We start from the raw sequence: 22,351 nt of genomic DNA, 5'->3' as shown, positions 1-22,351 counted from the left end.
GGTCTAGCAATCTGCAGAGAGCCACAGGTTCACAGTCCCTGTGTCAAATGAGCCCTGTCAATCATGGTCAACCAGAATACATAGCATTCAGGTGGATAAACATGCATAAAATTTGCAGAGAAACAAAACCTATAAGCAATTGCAGTATGTCTGCAGTTAGTTTACCTGTTGGAGACCCCTCCATGACATGACCGATGTAAGGTCCTTCCCGGAAGAGAGGCCTGTTGTCATTCTGGTCAATAATGATGATATCTAGAGGGACTGGGCCTTCTATGGTTTTGCCACTGGCATCAGTGATCTCCACCTGGAACTGTATAAGTAAAGGGAAAGAGAAAGTTAACAGGAATCAGATTATTATTGGGCATCAAAGGAGGAGGAAGATAAAAAGGAAATGTTGACATCAGCATTTTCGCCATAACAAGGCCGCAGGCAAGGTTAGCACTTGGGATGCCTGAGCTCTGTGCTAAAGGCAGGATGGTTGTGAGCATAAGCATTTGAAAGAAAAATGAAAGAGTTCACGCTGAGATCCCCACTGGGCACTTTGCAATTGAATTGCCAAATTTGCTGGAGGAAGCAACGAAAGAAGGAAAAAGGGGGAACACAATTTGATGCTAATGAAGTGAATATTTGCTTAGAATAAGTCTTTTCTTTCCCCTCCTCTCTCTCCTTCAAGCATAATTACACTTAAGGGGAACATACTGAACCGCAAAATAAATTGAAAGATAGGTTGTAGTGGAGATGCACAAATAGACTCTTAGGAGGAGGAGGGAATTGTTGCAACTATATTCTGCCTCTATCCAGAGCATTCTGTTCTGTCCCTTGTAATGATTTCAGAAGTCACCACACCAAGTATGGCTCAATCTAACACAGTGGATCAAGCTCCTAAGCTAGTGATGGGCAGATTGGAGAACATTTGCAGTAGATCAGCATCACTGGATGATGCCCAATTATTTAATAATAGCAAAAACAACATGACTTTTCCAAGGCATATCAGGCTGCTGAAATGAAGAAAGTTTGGAGTAATCAGAAGTAGACTTCTGTGTGAAAGCAGTGTTAGTTATAAAACTGAAAACAAATTATGAGTGTGTGCTCAGAGACACCCAGTTCTTTAATTCTAATTACATGTCTTTCACCCTTGGCTCTTGGGGTTCTATTCTAGTACAAAACAAAGTAAATTCAAGGAGCTCACCCACTGCAACAAGGAAAAATCCTGTGGGATTTTGTTCCAGCTGAATTTGATGCAGGGCAGATTCCATACAGAGGGCTCTGAAAAGGCCTTATTGCCAGTCACAACCCACCCCATCCTTGAAGATGGGGAGTCTCAGAGATGAGTCCTCCACACAGATGTTACCAGTGCTTTTTTCTGGGGGTATGCAGGGTACGCATACCCCTAAACATTTTGTGAATCTTTATACTTTTGTCCATTTACTGTACAGTGGTACCTCGGGTTATGGACGCTTCGGGTTATGCGTTTTCAGTTTATGGATCACAGGAAACCCGGAAGTACCAGAAAGGGTTACTTCTGGGTTTCACCACTCGCGCATGCACAGAAATGCTAGATCGTGCTTCACACATGCGCAGAAGCACCAAATCGCATCACACGCATGTGCAGATGCGGCGCTGCAGGTTGTGAACACTGTGGGTTGTGGATGTGCCTCCGTCCCAGATTACATCTGCAACCTGAGCTTCCACTGTATTTATTTTTCGCGATTTGAACTATAAAATGGTGATTTTCTTAAGTCAAAATGAGAGTACCCCTAAACATTTTTTTTTGGGGGGGGGACACTGGATGTTACCTTTCAGGTAGATTTATACAGGACAGGAGTGAGGAATGTTTATCTGTCTGAGGCCTACACTGCCACAGTTCAAAGCTGTTGAGGGCGGCATTCCAAAAGTTAGCACATCAAGACACTCACACAACAATACACACACATGGATACACACAAACAAATCCTTACTACACAAAAATTGATAGAATGGCACACTCACACTTAAGACTTACATCTACTTACATAATACAAAGATATACTTAATACAGGACCACACATCAAATAGCAATCTCTCTAACCCTGTGTGACAATTTAGCTGTTGTTTCTTTTTAAAGTGCTTCATATTACAGTCTAAAGCCTAAAGCCTTCATGTTACAGCCTCAGCCTCAAGCCTTACCTCAAGCCTAAATGTCACAGGCAGCATTTTTGGTGTGAAAGGGGTTGTCTCTCACACATTGCAATGCTTAATAGCTCTGGGCCCTGTGTCTAGGTTTGGGAAAACAACAATGATTGATTGTCTTCAAAAGGAGGTCCCCCCCCCCTTAAGCCTAATTGTGGTAGTAGGGGACAAAGAATGAGAAGGGGAGGATGTAGGTCAGAAGGGGAGAACTCATGGGCTGCATCCAATTCATGGTGTCATGCACTGGCAGGACGGCAGGGAGGAGGAGGAGGATTCTGGCGAGAGGTGTAGCCAGGACTGGGGCATACTGGGGCAAGCAGGGCATGGGGAAGAAAGTACTCACAGGGTAATGGAGGCTGGTGAGGGGATGGAGGTCAGTGCACAGGAACCAGAGCAGCAGGACCCATCAGGGAAGCCAGACGGGACCCTGTCTCCACAAACAAGGCAGTCGCTGAGGTGTAGGGAGCAATGGGAGTGGCACTCTAGGAGGTTGAGGGAGGCAAGGGCCCCAAGCCCAGCTTCCTAGCTGGCCAGGTGGAGCTCGCTAGCTCTGAGAGGAAGCGTGTGATTCCTCAGCAGGAGTAGGCTTGGCACAGGTGGGGGGTCACAAGCCTCATCAAGCCCAGATGTTGCAATCAGCATGCAAATTACAAAAGGGCAGCAGAGCTGAGTCTGCTCAACTGCCCATGTTGATGGGCTTTGACTGAACCTCTATGGGACTGTGCTTTGGGTTTGATTCTAGACTGTATCCTCACTGCTGGTCTTCTGACTTGGCTACTTTGATTGACCCTGGATTGCATTTCCTGACCTTTGCACGTTGCTTATATGGATTATCCCTCAGACTTGGAACTTTGGATCTGACATACCGACTTGCTGCCAGGTAGTCCAGGGGTTCAGGACACATAGGATGACAGTCCCCCATGTCTTATTTAGAAGGTCCGCTTCTATATATCCAAGTTCCAAGCCATTTAGGACTTCAGAAATTGGGCTAGGGATGGGTAAATCTGTCAGTTCAGTTTCTCATTTTTCTTTAAGTTCACATTCCGACATTTCCACATCAGTATGCATTTTTTAAAATCCTTATGAAAAGTCATCAAAACTTTGATGTGAATTTCTCACAGTATACATGTTTTGGTATGTATGTTTGCCTAATATGTAACTTTTTGCAAAATAATTTCTCCTAATATAATGCATTTGTGTATGTTATGCTCTCTAATATATGCTCAGTTATAAGCATTTTTTGTACACTGTACTTAGCTGGAGAACTAGACTGAAAAATTCAGAGGATAGTGAATTTCAACGGAAAGATGAGTTTCCATTTTCATACTGCTTCAGAAAGTGTGGGTTGTATATGTTCTCTTTTAAATACAAACTGCATCAATTCCCTACCCCACTCATACCTAGACTGTACCCGCCACCTTGAATTGATCCCAGATGCACAATGGGAGCCAATGAAGTTCTCCTAGTGCAAGTGGTATAACATGATTGGTTCAGATATATGCCCATTAGTAGCTCCCTTTCACCAGGCATCCAGAATTTATGTCTTGCACTTGCTGAGAATTCGATGTAGCTCATGCTATGTGCTGCACGACAATCAATCATTCCCTCCAGAAAGGTCTCACTCTAGGCTAATAAACATTCCTGAGAAATCACCCTTCCTCATTGCATCTCCTATTCAAAAAGCACGTTCCGACCCCCCCCAACACCCCCTTGACCACCTTTCACAGCTACAGCAATCTTTAAAAGCAAGCAAGCAAAGAATTGCTGTATCTGTGGGCTTTTGGGAATATCCTTCCTGTTCTCATGAAGCTATTGTTCAAATAGACTGCTTCTCCTATATATGTGATATGAAGACAAGTATTTGGACAAAAATAGTGGCTCACAGACCTAATGTAGTGGCTCACAGATCAAATCCAAAGCAACCAACAGAGTAGAGAGGTGTAGCTTTGCCACTTCCATCGGCTATCATTATCAGCTCTGCCCTATTCTAGACAGAAAGAACTCAAAGCCCCTTTCCTTAGTTGTATCCAGGATTTTACTTTAGAAGGTAGAAAGTGTCACATGTCTCTTTGCAGCCACAGACTTCAAAACCACTCTACACAACTGCATCAAGACTTAGGCTGCATTCACATGGCAGATTACTCCCACAATTTTCTGTGTTAAAGAAATTGAATAAAGTGATGAATTGTAAGGGTGGCACTCCCCCCCCCCCGATGCTGTCTTTATGGGGGTGGGGATCATGGGGGAGGAAAAGCAGGCATGTGTGGAAAAGGTGAGGGAGTAGCAATGTTGACCAATGACACTTGCTGTTGTGTTGCCCTACACCCACAGGTGTGAATGAAATTCATTGTGAGAAAGTGGTATTTCTATCAAAAAGCCACAATTCCATGATGCAACAAGGACTGTCATTTGATAGGAACATTCAAATATGTGATGGAAGCACTTGCATTATAATCAGGAAAACTAATGTAATACTCCCCACATCTGAATGTATCTGGAGTTGCACAAAAAGCCTGCAGGGAGGACCTGATTAATGACATGAAAAGCACTGGCCTAGTGGCCTGCAGTGGACTTCCTAATGCACTCTTACGCACACATTTGCATGGCTGTGTACACACACAGAGAGCCAATTAAAACAGTGGGGGAAATACTATATATGGCAGTAGAATATCAGCTTCTGTGATTTCCTGGAAGCATAAGAGTCTAAGGCACCCTTCGTGCTTTCACCATACACAGATGTCCCATTGAGTCAAAGTCCTCACCCCCACCCCACTGATGTTGCACAGCTTCTCCAGCCCTGCACATAGAGCATGGCCACTATGCAGGTGTCCACACTGGGGTTTGGAGATTGTCATAGCTACGTAGTGGCAATACTATTAAGTAGACTGAGACAGTCACTCATGGATTCCTTTTAATAATCCTGGGAATTGTAGTTAGTTAAGGGTGCTGAGAGTAGTTAGGAGACCCATATTCCCCAACCAGAGCTACAATTCCAAGAGTTCCCTGTGAAGAGGCATTTGTTGTGAAACCACTCTGAAAATTGTAGCTCTGTGAGGGGAATAGGGGCCCACTAACAATTATTCACATCCTTAAGAAACCACAACTCCCAGAATTCTTTGGGAGAAGCCGTAACACAATGCTTTACAGCCCACTAGAGTTATCATATAAAACAATGTCCCACCCTGTGCTACATAGTAATAGGTGAACCTGACAATTTCTGTTTCTCCTCTGTTTTCCACATTGCCATCTGTTTGCATGCTTTTTAAGGGTCTTCATGAAAATTCATCCATTTTTTTGTGTGAATTTCTCCATGAATATGTGAAATTATATGCATACCTTTCCCTTTACATATGGCTGGAAAACAGCATTGCAAAATTCTGAAAAGTGTAGATTTTGGTCCGTGTATTGTTTCAGAAAGTGCAAATTGGGTAGGTTCACCTTTAAGCATGAACTCAATTGAATTCCTCCCCCATTCTTAATACTACAAAGCCAATACCAACCCCCTAAAATGCAGCTAACAAGTGCAAAGAAGGAGAAAAGCAAAACTGTGTATTGAGCCAATTAGAAGTGAACTAGTTCCAAACACAAAACTGTATTGAGTTAACTTATAGGCGTCTGACCTGCAGTGAAGGATAGGGATTCAATTCAAGGTGAGAGTTATACACACACACACACACACACACACACACACACACGTGTGAAATGAACTGTGTTGGGTTAAGTGTTCTGGTAGTAACATATGAGATCAGATAGTCCCTTCAAAAAAATAAATATTGAGCTCTCCAACCTTGCACAGCCAAGCCTCCACACAGACACAATGTACCAGACTGGAATGAGATAATAAGTCATTCCTCTTAACAAAGGAATTAGAATTCTGACCTAATTTGCTCCCAGTTGGGTTCACTGTGAACCTATAAATAACTCATAAATATCATGCACACTGAGAAAGGAATGGATTAACTGCATAAACAAATGAGTCGGAACACTTTCAAGACCCCCCGTGGATTATTCCATCTCCTGGGAAGGATGCAGTAGGCTAGCAAGCTCTATTTCCCAAATATTCATTGCCCTGGGTTGCTCTCACGGAGGAGACAAGTAGCCCCTTGTATGAGAGATCTGTTTCTGGCCCCAGTAACACTTATTTATTCCTCTTGCTCGTGTCTCCCCTAGTGCCCAGTATTCATTTAAAAAATGTTTAAAAAAAAGCATGCCAGATGAAGCCAATGGTCCATCTATTCCAGCATCCTGTTTCCACAGTGGCCAACCAGATGTCCCAATGGGAAGCCTGCAAAGAGTCAATGTAAATGTCAACTGGACCAATTACCTTAACTTAAAACAGGCACCCCCAAACTCAGCCCTCCAGATGTTTTGGGACTACAACTCCCAGCATCCCTAGCTAGCAGGACCAGTGGTTAGGGATGATGGGAATTGTAGTCATAAAACATCTGGAGGGCCGAGTTTGGTGATGCCTGATGTAAGATAAAGTAGCTTCCCATGTCCTGAACTGAGAAGCACAAATCTGCAGATTTCAGAGGGGAATGGTTGTAGCTCACGTGCAGAAGCTCTCGGGTTCAACCTTTGGTGTTGCCAGGTAGGGCTGGAAATGATTCCTGCCTGAAACTCTGGAGAGTTGATGCCAGTCAGTGCTTACAATACTGAACTAGATGGACCAGTGGTCAAAATGGGAAGAAGGAAGTTTCCTATGTTTGTATCAACTGTGTTTCAAGTAATGTAACAGATTGTGGCTGGATCTAGACACATTAAAAAAGCGTTTCAGGAAAACATGTTGTAAACCTAATAATGGGAAATCACATTGCTAAAAGATGGAACTCCACAGCGCCATCTAGTGTCACAGTGTTATAACACATTTAAAACTCATTTTCTTTACTAATGTAGCTGAATCCTGTGTGTGAGAGGGTGTGTTCGAGAGAGAGAGAGAGAGAGAGAAAGCTCAGCATTTCATAAACTGGTGCTGTGAGGTGCTTGCACTGAGATTAAAGAGGCTATTAAAAATTCCCCTTCTTTTCCCTCTATTCCATAATACACAAAGGCAGAAGAGACTGAACAAGTGTCTTATTTTTAGATAGAAACCTCTTATTATGCATGTTTTATCTCTGGCATGTTTGACTGGGGAGATATTATTTCCAGCAAATGTTAAGCACTAGAGAGTTATCGAAATGAATACTCCCCCCCCCATGATCACACATTTTATTTGTGTATTTGAATGTGATACCCATATTTCTGAAAGATCTCTGTTCCCCCAGAGCACCAGGCGTTGTCCATTTACAATAATGTTGTGCCTGGAGAAATTCAAGTATCTGTTACATAGTGAAGGAGGGCAATATTATAAAGGACATCCCTTACCAGTTTATACTACCGTATTTTTCGCCCCATAAGACGCACTTTTTCCCCTCCAAAAATGAAGGGGAAATCGGGGTGCGTCTTATGGGGCGAATGCCCCCAAGCCTCGCGCGCCCAGCAGGAGGTCCCACCGGGTGCGCGAGGCTTGGGGCGGCAGCCTGTCGCCCGAAGCACGGGGAGCCCTCGGGAGGGCTCCCCCTGCTTCGGGCGAGTGTCTGCAAGCCTCGCGCACCCGGCAGGAGGTCCCACCGGGTGCGCGAGGCTTGGGGCGGCAGCCTGTCACCCGAAGCACGGGGAGCCCTCGGGAGGGCTCCCCCTGCTTCGGGCGAGTGTCTGCAAGCCTTGCGCACCCGGCGGGAGGTCCCACCGGGTGCGCGAGGCTTGGGGCGGCAGCGGACTGCTTGCGCGCACCTAGAAGCTTGGGGCGCGCTGAGCTCAGCACGCCCCAAGCTCCTGGTGTAGCGCAGCGATCCGCTAGCCCTGGGAGAGCCCCGCGGCTCTCCCAAGGCTAGCGGACTGCTTGCGCGCACGCAGAAGCTTGGGGCGCGCTGAGCTCAGCACGCCCCAAGCTCCTGGTGTAGTGCAGCGCACCTGGGGGGGAAATAAAATTTTTTTCCTTTATTTCCCCCCCAAAAATCTAGGTGCGTCTTATGGGCCGGTGCGTCTTATGGGGCGAAAAATACGGTAATTCATAGAAAAGAAAGCCATTGATGATGACTAGCGATGCTGGCTGTGTGTACTACCTCCACTATCAGTGGCGAGATCAGCGATGGGATATGGGGAAGTGGTATATCGGTTGCAAAGCATCTGCTTTGCATCCAGAAAGCTCCAGATTCAGACAGCAGCATCTCCAGCTAAGGTTGGCAGAGACTTTTGCCTGGTGAGCCTCTTCCAGTCAGTGCAGACAAAATTGAGCTAGATGACAATACTGAGCTGACAAGACACATTCCTATTTTTAGATCCATTGCAGAGAACACAAGTGGGAAGAGTGCAGTTGTGGACATCTAATTGCCTGCTATGTGAAGTAAGATTAGATGAACATGACAAATTGTAGACGAATAGGTACAGGGGCTTTTGGGGGGGGGGAATTAAAGGGATGGATGGGTCACAGTTTGTTGTTGTCCTCTGATAGGCCCTAAGATGTGAGGCTGTTTTTAAATGTTGAAGAGAGATGGCATTTGCTTTTGTTGTTAAAGAAGAATAACATAGGATTTTATTTTTTAAATTTTATTTTATTTTAAAAAAGTAACACATTTGGTGAAAGCTTTTAACTTTTCTTTTTTAAAAAAAGAAAATCCCCCACTACTGTGTTTTAACAACAAAAACAAAATCCAGAATTCTTCAGTGCTTCATGGGCAACCTTTAGGACAGCCTCACTTTTTACAAAGCCCGTGGACCTAGAAAAATAAAAATTGATAAAAATGCACAGCTACAATCATTAGAAAAGCTTAAAGAAGGCCGAAGAATTGATGCTTTTGAATTATGGTGCTGGAGGAGACTCTTGAGAGTCCCATGGACTGCAAGAAGATCAAACCTATCCATTCTTAAGGAAATCAGCCCTGAGTGCTCACTGGAAGGACAGATCGTGAAGCTGAGGCTCCAATACTTTGGCCACCTCATGAGAAGAGAAGACTCCCTGGAAAAGGCCCTGATGTTGGGAAAGACTGAGGGCATAAGGAGAAGGGGATGACAGAGGACGAGATGGTTGAACAGTATTCTCAAAGCTACCAGCATGAGTTTGACCAAAATTGTGGGAGGCAGTGGAAGACAGGAGTGCCTGGCGTGCTCTGGTCCAGGGGGTCACAAAGAGTCAGGCATGACTAAACGACTAAACAACAACAACAAAGAAATAGTGGAGATAAAGGATGCTTTGTGGAGGCCCTGATCAGACTTGGCACAGGTGTGGGGTGTGTTGACACCATTGATAATTTGGCCAATAAAAATTACCTAATTTTGCTGCATTATATGGCCCACCCATATAATTGATGCATACCCCTGCTGTGTGCACATCACTGATATATACTTCCCTCCCCACAACATATGAAAATATGAACATATAGACACAAGAAGGGCCCTACTGGACTAGATCTGTTCACTCCAACACTCAGTTCTCTGCAACAGCCAGCCAAATGCTTTTGAGAAGCCAATTAGCAGGTCTTGAGTGCAACAGCACCTTCTTGCTGTTTAACTTGTATAATTCTCTAAACACAGAGCATACCCATTAACAGGCTTCATATCGAAGAACATCATATGGTCCAAATCCATGTGGCTGTTGTCATACATACCACCTGGTTAAGAGTCATAGTGCTTTGGGAATCCCAATTTTTTTAGCATTCATTTTGGCCTTTAAAATAACATTTTCTAGACCTCATGAACAATGCTGAAAGTTAAGATGCATCATTTCTTAGTATAACTAGAAATGAACATAAGAACATGATAAGAGCCTGCTGGATCAGGCCAATGGCCCATCTATTCCAGCATCCTGTTCTCACAGTGGCCACCCAGATGCAAGCCCTCAAGCAAAATGGATGCTGAAGAGCACTCTCCCCATATGTGATTCCCAGTAACTGTTGTTCACAAGCATCACTGCCTCTGACTGTGCAGGCAGGGCAGAGTCACCATGGCTAGTATCCTTCAGTAACCTCCTCCTCCATGAATTTCACTAATCCTCTTTTAAAGTCATCTAAACTGGTGGCTATCACTGCATCTTGTGGGAATGAATTCTGCTGTGTAAAGAAACACTTTCTGTCATCTGTCCTGATTCTTCCAACATTCAGTTTCACCAGATGTCCACAATATCTAGTGTCATGAGAGAGGGAGGAAAATTTCTTTATTCACTTTCTCGATGCCATGAATGATTTTTGCCATTGTTGCCTCTTATTCGTCTTTTCTCTAAAGTAAAAAAAAAAAAAGTCTCAAACTCTGTAACCTTTATTCATAGGGGAGTTGCTCTATCCTGCTACAGACCTATGAAATATAGTTTCCTAGAGAAATATTCACTGCAAATGTTACAATATGTACCTTTTATGCACTGTGTCTGTTCTGTTTCTTTGGCTTAACTATGCTTTTCCATTAATAAACAAACACAAACACAATTTATTTGCATTCCACAATCTACAGTACAAATGTTTAAGAGATCTTTATATTTATTTTGGGAAGAAAACCCTTCAGGGAGTTTCAAAACCTCAGCGATTTTACAGAATTATGAAAAACTCATTAAAACAACAAAACATTGAATCAGCTGTAAATGATGGCTCTGGCTTAGCTATTGGTTTTGGAGCTGCTACAAATTCAACTTGCAATCTACCAAATGAAGATTTTTACATAAGGCATTGTAAGTAAAAACGGGTTCCAAATTCATTATCCATATTATTGCTTATCTCTTTTCCATCCCTACCAAGAATGTTTTGATCGCTACTAACAAAAGAAGCAAAGAAGAACTGGAAGAAAAGTCAGCTTATTAAAAACAACAACAACAAAACAACGCTTTCTTGGGAGCAGTGGCATAACACACAGAGCAATATATGTAATATATAATTATTTGAGTCTGTTTTCCTCTAAACAAAGTTGTTGTGCATAATAGGGCGATATTTGATCCAGTTCCCATTTAAAGAAGAACCTATCAATTTCACACTTTCCAAAACAATGCATAAACTGAAACACAGGCGTACTTTGAAATTCACACTTCTATGAATTTTCCAGCCATGTGATGTTTGTAAGAAATGCATTTACTAGGGTAATGTGTGCAAAAAATGGATGTTTTAGTGAAAATAACATACAAAAATGTGTTCAAGAAAATACAGATGTTGAGGAAAATATTTGTAAACATTGTGTATGTAACGGGAAATGAGAGATAATGAATATGCAAAAAGACTTTGAATATTCAAAGTAATGTGGAAATATGGAGAGCTGAATTTAAGTTTGCAAAATTGAGAAACTGAGGGAAGTAAAAACTGACAGATCCACCCACTGTTGGTAGAACACGGAGACTCAATGCTTGGACTATCACACAAATTAATATTGGGAGATTAATTGTATGAGTTTTAACTGATTAAGGACAATCTTCTGCATGCTTTCTCAGTAATAAATTGCAATGTGTTCAATAAGGTTTAATCCCTCAAAGAATTCTGGAAGCTGCAGGAAGGTGAGACTTGTTAGGAAACTCCTGTTTCCCTCACATAGCTACAATTCCCGTAGTGTGGAGGGATTGAATATTAAACCATTCTGGGAACTGTAGCTCTGGGAAGAGAATAGGGTCCTCCTAACAATTCTCAGCACCCGTAACAATCTAGAGCTCCCATAATTCTTTGGGAGGAAGCCATGATTGTTTAAAGTGGTGCTTTAAATACATGGTGTGAATGTGACTCAACTTCTTCAGCTTGGCCATTTGAGTCAGCAATCTAGGAGCTGTACTCCTGGGTCATAGCTATTTCTCTTAAAGGGGCCATATGCCAGATATTTTGTTGCTAATGCATCCATTACAGCTATAGTTGATATCTCCCAGTTCAACCAGAAACCAGAAACTTGTTCTAAATGGACACATTTAAACTGGGAATGTTGCCAACCCTGTCCCAACACTCAATCTTTGCTGTTATCAAAATAATCATGAAAAGGCTAGAGTATGCCAATTCTAGTTTTTCTCTTTGCCCTCTCTGCCTGGAAGTTTGGGTAGCAGGCCATCCCCCGCTCCCTTTGCTTGTTACTTTTAAATAAATGAGTTTCTACTGATTCAGTCTACAGTCAGCTCTATTGAATTCCCTATTATGTTCAGCTCTTTTGCCAATACAATGCTCAGCGACATATTTTTATAATTCTATCAACAGAACTTATTGTTACCAGGATCTTTAAACAGATTAAGGCAAAATACTAAGTATAGTTAATTTAACTTTTCTCCTTTCCCTTTATAGGGGCAAATTTGAGAACGATGTGGGGTGAGGATAGTATTTTAGCAGTGAGGATTCAGAGCAGGTCGTACATTGATTCCTACAGTTGATTTGATTTTTGATCATGATGAGCCAGGGGCAATGGAGAGAAGTGCATAGATTTCAAGGTGGGTAACCTTTGCAGATGGTTTCAAAGCAAAGCAGGACAGCTAACAGGCTTCTGTTTTTCTCATTATCTGTTTTCTGTCTCAAAAAAATAATCTAGGAAACACAGGACACCTTTCTGCATTAATTGGCAAAGAAATAATGCTTTTGCCAATGAGCCCCAAATTAGCTGAATGGATGGCTAAGTGGTTGCTGCCTGCGAGATTTCAAGGACTTTTTCACCCCAGAGTTCTCAGAAGGCTCTCAGTGCACGCCTATGTAGTAAAGCATCAAAGGATGCTGTTACTCCCTCCTCCTTTGATCAATGTTCTTCACAAGGGAAAAAGAGAGGGCACATTTGCTTCCAAATGCACTGCTCAGATGAGCAGATCACCTGGAAATGCTCTTCATAATGTATTGACTGTCACAGTATGCCCGCGTGCAGGTTCATGCATCCCGCTTTGGTGACCTGCATTGTAGGGGTGACTGGTGCCCATTGGACTGGCAGAACAATAGGCAGGGAAGCCAACAGTAGGTGGAGCCAGAGACAATGACAGACATAGCAAAAGAGTTCTTGTTTTGCCTGAGGCAATTCTGCTGTGTTCAGAGGATTAATTGTCTATGGAACAGGGACACGGGTGGCGCTGTGGTCTAAACCACTGAGCCTCTTGGGCTTGCCGATCAAAAGGTCGGCGGTTTGAATCCCCGCGACGGGGTGAGCTCCCGTTGTTCGGTCCCTGCTCCTGCCAACCTAGCAGTTCGAAAGCATGTCAAAGTGCAAGTAGATAAATAGGTACCGCTCTGGCAGGAAGGTAAACAACATTTCCATGCTCTGCTCTGTTTCGTCAGAAGCGGCTTAGTCATGCTGGCCACATGACCCGGAAGCTGTCTGCGGACAAACGCCAGCTCCCTCGGCCAGTAAAGCGAGATGAGCGCCGCAACCCCAGAGTCGGTCACGACTGGACCTAATGGACAGGGGTCCCTTTACTTTACTTTACCTCTATGGAACAATTACCACTTTAAGCAGAGAGTTAGTTCCCCTTCATATCAGCACACAGAAAATGTAGAGTTCAGAATCAGATCCTCCAAGCGTCTGATTCCAGAGACAGTCCCAAATTTACAAAAGCCACCGCAGTTTCTGATTTGATCCCAGAATGTACCCCCTTTGAAAGAGGGGGGACCTTCCTTTATCCACTTTCTCCATGCCATGCATAATTTTACACACTTCTATCCTGTGGAGCCTGGTCCACTTATGCATAGTGTTCCCAATAAGAATGCCAAACAATTTTTAAACCCACCTCCTGAAGAAAAATCCCTCAAAACCATACACTCTTTCCTGCCCACCCCCATTGTATATTTCTAATTGAACTCAGAAAAACTCCACAAACATTTCTGTCAATCAGATTTGGGCATCACTCTGCCAATTCAGAAACATATTGCTGTTCCGCAACATCTGGGGGGCATTAACCAGGCTGGTGAAGCCTGAACTAGCAATTTCATTTTCAACACCCATTGAAGTTGGGAAATCCACTAGCGAAAGTCAGTAGCTACATCTTAATCCCCAAGCTTCATAATCAGCCCCATCACATCAACTCTATAACCATTATTTGACAAAGCAGACCAGTTGCATGCAGAAATGCCACTTGGGTAAAAGCCTGATATAAATGAGCACTCATTACAGTTGACAGTAAATAGATTCACCATCTAGCAGGTAAAATGGTTTAGGAATAAATTCGATATATGTGTGTGTGAATATATATCATATATACATAACATACTCTCTTCATTTTAAAAATATATATCTATACTAATATCTATATTCCAAACAGGTGCAGTAGTAACAAATAAAACAGGCAGACTGAGCAAGTCATATTTCAGTGCAATTTGAGCAAAGGAATGTATGTGCATTATATTACTTCCTTGACAAATGCAATAGTTTAGAGCTCTTCAGTACCTCATTTGCAAATAACAAGTGCCTTTTTAGTGATAAAATTAGGCCAGGCTCCTGATAAAAGGTTGGCAGACAGTGCAGGAGGACACTATGAAGGTAGAAAAAAAGCCTTTACGCATAGCCAGCATATGTAGCAGCACAAGTCTTGTGCAAAGACTGGGAAACAATACTTGGAAATCTTTTTAGTGGTCATGGAATTACCACTATGGTTGGGTGAGTTTGTCAATTCTGGGTTATATTAAGTTCAGTTCTCCACACTACACTTCCACATCAGTTTGCGATTTTTAAAAAAAGAAATCCTCATGAATTTTCATTAGCACTCTATTGTGAATTTCACCTTAATGTGCCCTTTAGGCTTGGCATGCACAATGGGGTTAACACTGAGTCATAGTGCTGTTGTCAGGTTCACATACCCAACGCGCTCATAGCAAGAAGAAAAATTCCTTCTAATCCTTTGCTGCAGGGCCATAAGTGGTGCCTGAAAACATGCCCAGAAGATGGGTGGGAGCTGAACTCTTTCTCATTAGAGAGCTTCCATGCTTGGACAATGCATTGATTCAGCTATTCCTGTTTAATCAGATATAATTTGCTTACTGCAGATCCTCTACGTTGTTCTACTTAGAATCAACAGAAACATTTTTCACCATTCTTTAGTCTTCTTTATGGGTAGGATGGCAAACAGCAATAGTGAATAGAGATCATATTCACTATTCACTAGAGTGATTTCAATTCCAGATGTGGGATGAATAAGTGAACTTTGGCAATTTCTGGTTCCTTTATTGTTTTATCAGAATTCTGAGTTCCCTACCTTTGATCTGTGGTAACCAACACAAACAACTCAAACAACTATTATTTAAAATGTACCTATTGTATATTCGTCTCTTTGGTATCCAGCAGCCACAGATAATTTTGAGATGTTGTGTTAACATTCCTGCAGAAACTACAACCACAGAACTGAACTGGAAGTGCAATGTTTGCGCGTGTACAATAAAAACTGTCATGAAATCAGTCACCTCTATTTAGTTCTGCTGCTAGGAAAACATGAGGAAACCTTTACAAATTTCATTAAAGACTACAGATTCATAACTCTTTAAACTGTGACATATTCCTGGTGATCCCATTGCTAGATGATGCTCCTTCAAATGGGATTTGACAGCAGGTAAACTGCACAATGCAAGGAATTAACTTAACAGAGCAAGCTCATTTAAGGCAATAAATGCAACAGCAACAACAAAACCCATCTAGAGTGGGAAACAGGATCTTCAAGGTGGAAAACCATTCATTGCTCATTGCAACACAACATTTGAAGTCATACAACCAGTGTTCAAAACTCCCATTGTTCTAGGCACATTTTGTGAACAGGAATTTCATTAGTGTGAGCAGTTTCTGAGCTCTGGGTACAATACTGCACCTAAGATTGCAGAGTAAAATTGCAGAGTGGAAGGAAAGGGGGACCTTTTTCAGCCTCCCCATCTCCAGCTACTCTCTGAAGACTGGAGAAGAGGCCCTCTTAAGAATATTAGGGGGGTGAGAAGGGGAAGGACTTACAGGGGTCAGCAAACCTTTTCAGCAGGGGGCTGGTCCACTGTCCCTTAGACCTTGTGGGGGGCTGGACTATATTTTTTTGGGGGGAAATAATGAATTCCTATGCCCCACAAATATCCTAGAGATGCATTTTAAATAAAAGCACACATTCTATTCATGTAAAAACACCAGGCAGGCCCCACAAATAACCCAGAGATGAATTTTAAATAAAAAGACAAATTCTACTCATGTAAAAACACATTGATTCCTGGACCATCTGCAGGCTGGATTTAGAAGGTGATTGGGCAGGATTCAGCCCCCAGGCCTTAGTTTGCTTACCCATGGACTAGACTATGTGAAAAATAAACATAATATTTTAACTACAGTTCATTCATTTTCAGCTTTGTATTCTTGTTATAAAAAGTGCGCCTAGACATTCTGTTGTTGATCCCATAACCTAGGTTTAAGGTGCCATTTAGCTCCTAGCTTTCATATCTCAATTTCTAACACTGCATACAACCTCCCAGCCCTAGATGACTCAGCTATCTCTGATTCAGTTCCACCCAACTGCCTGAGGCCAAGGCAATGAGCTTAGATTTCCTGATGGAGACAAGGCATACACAGCCTTCAGCTCAGTCCTCCCTTGCCTGTATCCAACCATTCTTAATGCCTTGCCCAAGGCTGAGCAAAAAAGGGCAGAGCAGAGTTCCCTGGAGCGGTTTTTCAAGGTTGTACAAATCTTGTCTCCCTCAGGTAATGAAAGTTTCTTCTTTTTTGAGAGTTCCTCCTTCCTTGCTCAATATAGTTTACCGTATTTTTCGTCCTATAGGGCGCACCGGCCCATAGGATGCACCTCTTTTTTTTGGGGGGGGAAATGAATAAAAAATATTATCTCCCCCCACGCCGCGGCTGCCGCCCCAAGCCTTGTGCACACCTGCCCGAAGCACGGGGCACCCTCCGGAGGGCTCCGCGTGCTTCGGGCTGCAGGCTGTCGCCCCAAGCCGGGCACACGAGGCTTTCAGACACTCGCCCGAAGCACGGGGAGCCCTCTGGAGGGCTCCGCTTGCTTCGGGCAACAGGCTGCTGTCCCAAGCCTCGCACGCTTGGTGGGACCTCCTGCCGGGTGCGCAAGGCTTGTGGACACTCGCCCGAAGCACGGGGAGCCCTTCGGAGGGCTCCCCGTGCTTCGGGTGACAGGCTGCCGCCCCAAGCCTCGTGCGCACTCGGCGGGACCTCCTGCCGGGTGCACAAGGCTTGCAGACACTCGCCGGGGCTGCAGGCTGCTGCCTGCAAGCCTTGTGAGCCCACGGGAACTCCCGCCGGGCTTGCAAGGCTTGCGGATAGCTTCCTGAAGCCTGGAGAGCAAGAGGAGTCGGTGCGCACCGATGCCTCTCGCTCTCTAGGCTTCAGGGAAAGCCTGCATTTACCCCATAGGACGCACACACATTTCCCCTTCATTTTTGGAGGGGAAAAAGTGCGTCCTATGGGGTGAAAAATACGGTAATTGTTTGCTTTCACTACTCAATTTAATATTGAAAGTTGTGGAACGAAATCATTTCTTCTTCCCCTCTCCAATTAGCCCCTGGAAACAATGATATATGAACATTGCCTTGCTATGGAAGTGTGTATCACTTCATAGCCTCTTGGAGAGGCTTTTAGGTTTAAGTAAGTTACACTTAAGAAGGAAGAAAACAGACAACCCTGTATTCTTTTAAGTTTGCTAAGAACCACAACAATCCTCTCACAACATCTCTCACTTATTCAAAGCCACCCAAAATTTCATTGAATGAAACATTCAGATTGACTTTACTATTTGTCATTTTTAAAAAACATATTCCCTGATCTCTGGAATAGCAATCCTGTTAAGTTATGACAGATGCCCATGATCTGCACTTTCTGAAATGATAGAAGGAATTGGCTTTCCTGCCTGGGTAAATGGATATTTCATATGAGTCTCAATTTAGCATTGTGTTACTATTGTTCTACATGTATTTGGTGTTATTTGTGTTTTTAATTGTTTTGATTATACATCACCTTGAGAACACTGTACAGAAGGCAATTAATTAATGCCTGTCTACTACACACACTTTTCAAAGGAAGTTTTCTCAGTGAATTGCTGACAGTCAAAAATTATGGAAGCACGGGTGCCTAAAATCTGTTTTAAACATTACAGTAGTAAATAGGGAAGCTTGGGTTCATTAAAAGCTCTGTGTGTAGTGAAGTCTCACACTCACAAAACAAGTGCAAAGGTGAGTGAAACTTCTGAATAACTGAAGTGGTGAATCAGCATCATTAAAGATCCAGGTATAACATAGGCAGAGATTGATATCAGAATCCCTTAAGTTTGTCCAGATCCTGCTTCACTGGCATTCAGTCATAGCTTTGTTTGAGCAGATATTACATACTTAAGGAAGAATATAAGTACCCATGGTTTCTTTTCTCTCAGTGTAGTCTGGATTGTTTTATGTAAGTTTGTTTTAATGTATTGTCTGTAATTGTCTTAGTATTTTTTTAAGTCAAAGTTTTGCTTGGATCTTTCAAAAGATTGCAGGGAAAGTGCGCATTTATACTGTATTGTATGCCTTGTTGTTTGCATTTTTGCACCCATCTTCTCTAAAATGCATATTTTGAAAAACTTATCCAAAGCATTTTTTCACCATACGGTACATATTTTTTGTGCAAGCCTTTGTGCACTAAAAGTGCTTTGCCAAATCTGTAGAAGTGTGAAATCCTATCAAGCTTTGTGCTCCAATATGAAAGCCAGTTTGGGGTCATCAAATTGAGTTGGTCTGCTACAAAAAGTAGACTGAACAAACTCTTTATCAATCCCTTCCTGATATTAATTGAGTAGGCCACATTTGGTCAGCTATAATAGCCATTGTAATCTTCCATTTATTGAACACATAAAAAAAATAATCATGTGTTGCTTTCAATGCGTCTTTTAAGTACAAAAATAAAATAATTGGCCATAGTGGTGAACTAAGCTCAACATTTACACAACATGGAAGTGGGGACACAAAGCTAGGTCTTCGAGGCTCTCTGGAGCAACCATGTAATTAGCTTTGAAGAGAGTGAGCATAAGGGAAATTCAGGGTGACAGTTTATTCTCAGGAGGGAGCTGGCAAGAGAACCGAAGAGATAGTATCATTACTCTTCAGTTCATACAATAAAAAGAACAGGATATTTGTTATTACACTCATCCCTGTGGCTGTGAATTTTTGAAGGAAAATTGGCAGAGGTCTCCAAAGCACCCCACCAAAATAAGAGAAGAAAATTGGCCACAGGATCAGAGGTGATTTGAGGTGTGAATGAACACAAAGGCAGGTTGTGAGGAGAAACGTTAACTAGGAAAATAAGTTAACTTGAGGTGAGAAGAGTTCAGATTTGAGTCTGCAGCTCAAGCAACAAGTGAGAGTAAAAAAACCTAGCTGCACGAGATTATAAAGCAGAACTTTTACAAAGGTTCTGAAGTACTGTCAGGCTGAACTTTCTTGTCCAATGTTTTTTTACTTATCCACAAGAGGAGCACAGACGCTGCCTTACACTGAGTCACACCATTGGTCCTTCTAGCTCAATTTCATTTATGCTGATTGGCAGTGGCTCTCCTGGATTTCAGACAGGGTTTTCTCCTAGCCCTGGAGATGGAGAGAAACTGAGTCAGGGACCTTCTGCATTCAAAGCAGATGTTCTTCAGCTGAGCTGCAGCCCTTCCCTAGGATGAGTGCTGGGGTGCAAAAGAAAAATACATGGAGAATTATGTTGTAAAATCCAGAGAAGCACAGGTTTTGAAGGCTGGCTGTGCTTTGGAAAATACAAATCAGGGAAGCTGACTTTTAAATGTGAACTGAATCAAATTTCTTCCTCATCTCTGAACAAGAAACATCTCTGAATGGCTACCATGTTTCATTTGAAGAAGAATTTTGATGTTCTTCCATACACCAAACATGCCCCCCTCCCAAAACACAAATAAATTAAGGCGGGGAAAGTTTTGATAAGTCTAGTTGAAAAATGTCAGATATTAACAAGCAGAAACATCCAATTTGACTTCAAAATTTCACTTTAGGCCAATTCTGTGGAAATGGGTGCTGAAATTGTGATGTGCACCATGCATTGCACATGACATCGCAGGCGTCCCACACACACCGGGCCCCCTTCAAACAAAACCCTCAATTTGAGGGATACACACACACACACACACACACACACACACACACACACACACTCGATTCCATGAAATATATAAATTAAATAAATATGCCTAGAGATTAAACTTTCCAAAAATCTTGATGCATAATTTATTTGCACATATCTTTTCCTCATTCCCATCTCACTCCTTGATCTCAATGAGAAGCAAGCTATTTCCCCCATAAAAATATGAAAAATTAGTGCATATTATATGCATTACTAACATGTTTGTGTGTGTATATTAGTATGCATCTTACATCCATATACACTCTGTTTCATAAAGTAACCAGCACATGAAAAGATAAAATAATTTATTTTATCAGCAAATATGTTTACAAACTTCAGGAATGTATAAGGCTTGATTCTTTCATTCGTATTTTGCATATAAGGTTGGGTTGCATATAATTTAATATAAGTTATTAGTCAGGCTGGTGTTTCATATATTTTTTTAAGACTCTGCATGTACAGCTCAGACATGAGTAGGTGCTTGATGCAAGGAATGGTCTGATGTGGGCAAAGCTTGATTGGTTTGGAACCGCCAAATTTAGTGTATAAATCCATTTTAAATGGATTCATCCTCCATGAACCTCCTACCAACAAGCACAAAAAACCCTCATTTACCTTATGTAGAATGCAATTAGTAGGTATATCCTGGCTCGCCATTTATTTGACAGCTTTCTCATTTTCTCAAATTTACGTAATTTGACAGGGACCATTATGGACCCGTAACTGGTCTCTTGGAATGACATTCACAAGGTTGGTTCACTTATTAATTGACCCCTAGTAATGGTAATTTAAGAAGCATATTAATCTCATCTGTCAGTTCCAACACATAGCTGATGTATAAAATAATTTGCCTTTTCAAGGAGTCTTGCTAACGAAATGAAAAACTGCATTCCCCTGCCCCTCCAATTAATATGCATATTCCTTCCTTTCCACACTTGAGATTATGGTCGATTATGGTCGAACATGCAGCTGTCCTTTATGGAGTCTCCTAAAAGTCCTTTGCCACTGTCCTTTATGGAGTCTCCTAAAAGTCCATAAACAACAGTCTTGTAGCACCTTTCATAAATCCAGGGTGGTGGTGGGCAACATGCGTATGTAAATCAGGCATAGGCAAACTCAGCCCTCCAGATGTTTTGGGACTACAACTCCCATCATCCCTGACCACTGGTCCTGTTAGCTAGGGATGAAGGGAGTTGTAGTCCCAAAACATCTGGAGGGTTGAGTTTGCCTATGCCTGGTGTAAATCATAGAATTGTAAAGCTGGAAGGGGCCCAAGAGTCATCTAGTCCGCTCCCTTGCAATGCAGGGATCACAGCTAAAGAACCCCTACAGATGGTCATCCCACTTTTGTTTCAAAACCTCCTATGAAGGAGAGTTCACCACCTTAGTTGGAATCATCTTCCTTGCCATTTGAATCCATTGGTTTGAGTCCTACCCTCTGGAGCAGCAGAAAACAAGCTTGCTCCATCTTCCATGGGGCAGCCCTTCAGATATTTGAAGATGGCTATCATATCTCCTCTCACTCTTTTCCAAGATAAATATACTCAACTCCCTCAACCATTCCTCATAAGTCTTGGTTTCCAGACCCTTGATAATCTTTGTTGCCCTCCTCTGCACATGTTCCAGGTCAATATTCTTCTTAAATTGTGACACCTAGTCACAGTACTCCAGGTGTGATCTGACAAAGGCAGAATAGAGTGGTACTATTACTCCCCTTGACCTCAACACTATACTTCTGTTGATGCAACCTAGAACAGTGTTAGCTTTTCTTGCTTCTGCTGCATCACACTGTTGACTCTTGTTAAGCTTGTGTTCCACTAGGACCCCTAGATCTTTTTCATATGTACTATTGGCAAGTCAGGAGTCCCCCATCTTATAGTGCTGTAGCTGGTTATTCCTGAATAAGCGTAGAACCTTATGTTTGTCCCTATTAAAATTCATATTGTTAGTTTTAGCCCAGTACTCCCAACTGTTAAGGTCATCTTGAATCCTGATTCTGCCTTCTGTGGCATTAGCTACTTGTTACTGACACCAGCAACACTTGCAAAATGTGTGAAGGCATAAAGAAAGTCTTTGAACCAACAGTCGGGGAAAACTGCACTGCTGAACACCTTGTCTGGAGAGATGA

At 42.5% G+C, this 22,351-nt stretch overlaps 1 protein-coding gene across 2 annotated transcripts in view; it reads right to left on the bottom strand.

Annotated features, from left to right (window-relative positions):
- The window catches only part of CDH13 (cadherin 13), a 715,034-nt gene that overhangs the window by 277,347 nt on the left and 415,336 nt on the right, over positions 1-22,351 (bottom strand). For both annotated transcript variants that reach the window (XM_081201168.1, XM_081201169.1), the window contains exon 6: positions 166-310. In XM_081201168.1, the coding sequence (XP_081057294.1) occupies positions 166-310 (145 nt within the window). The remainder of the gene's footprint in view (positions 1-165; positions 311-22,351) is intronic.

The sequence above is a fragment of the Podarcis bocagei genome, assembly GCF_964188305.1.
Source record: "Podarcis bocagei genome assembly, chromosome: 7".
Lineage (NCBI taxonomy): Eukaryota > Metazoa > Chordata > Lepidosauria > Squamata > Lacertidae > Podarcis > Podarcis bocagei.
The sequence above is the reverse complement of the archived record's forward strand: the minus strand, read 5'-3'. Positions and strand labels throughout refer to the sequence as shown.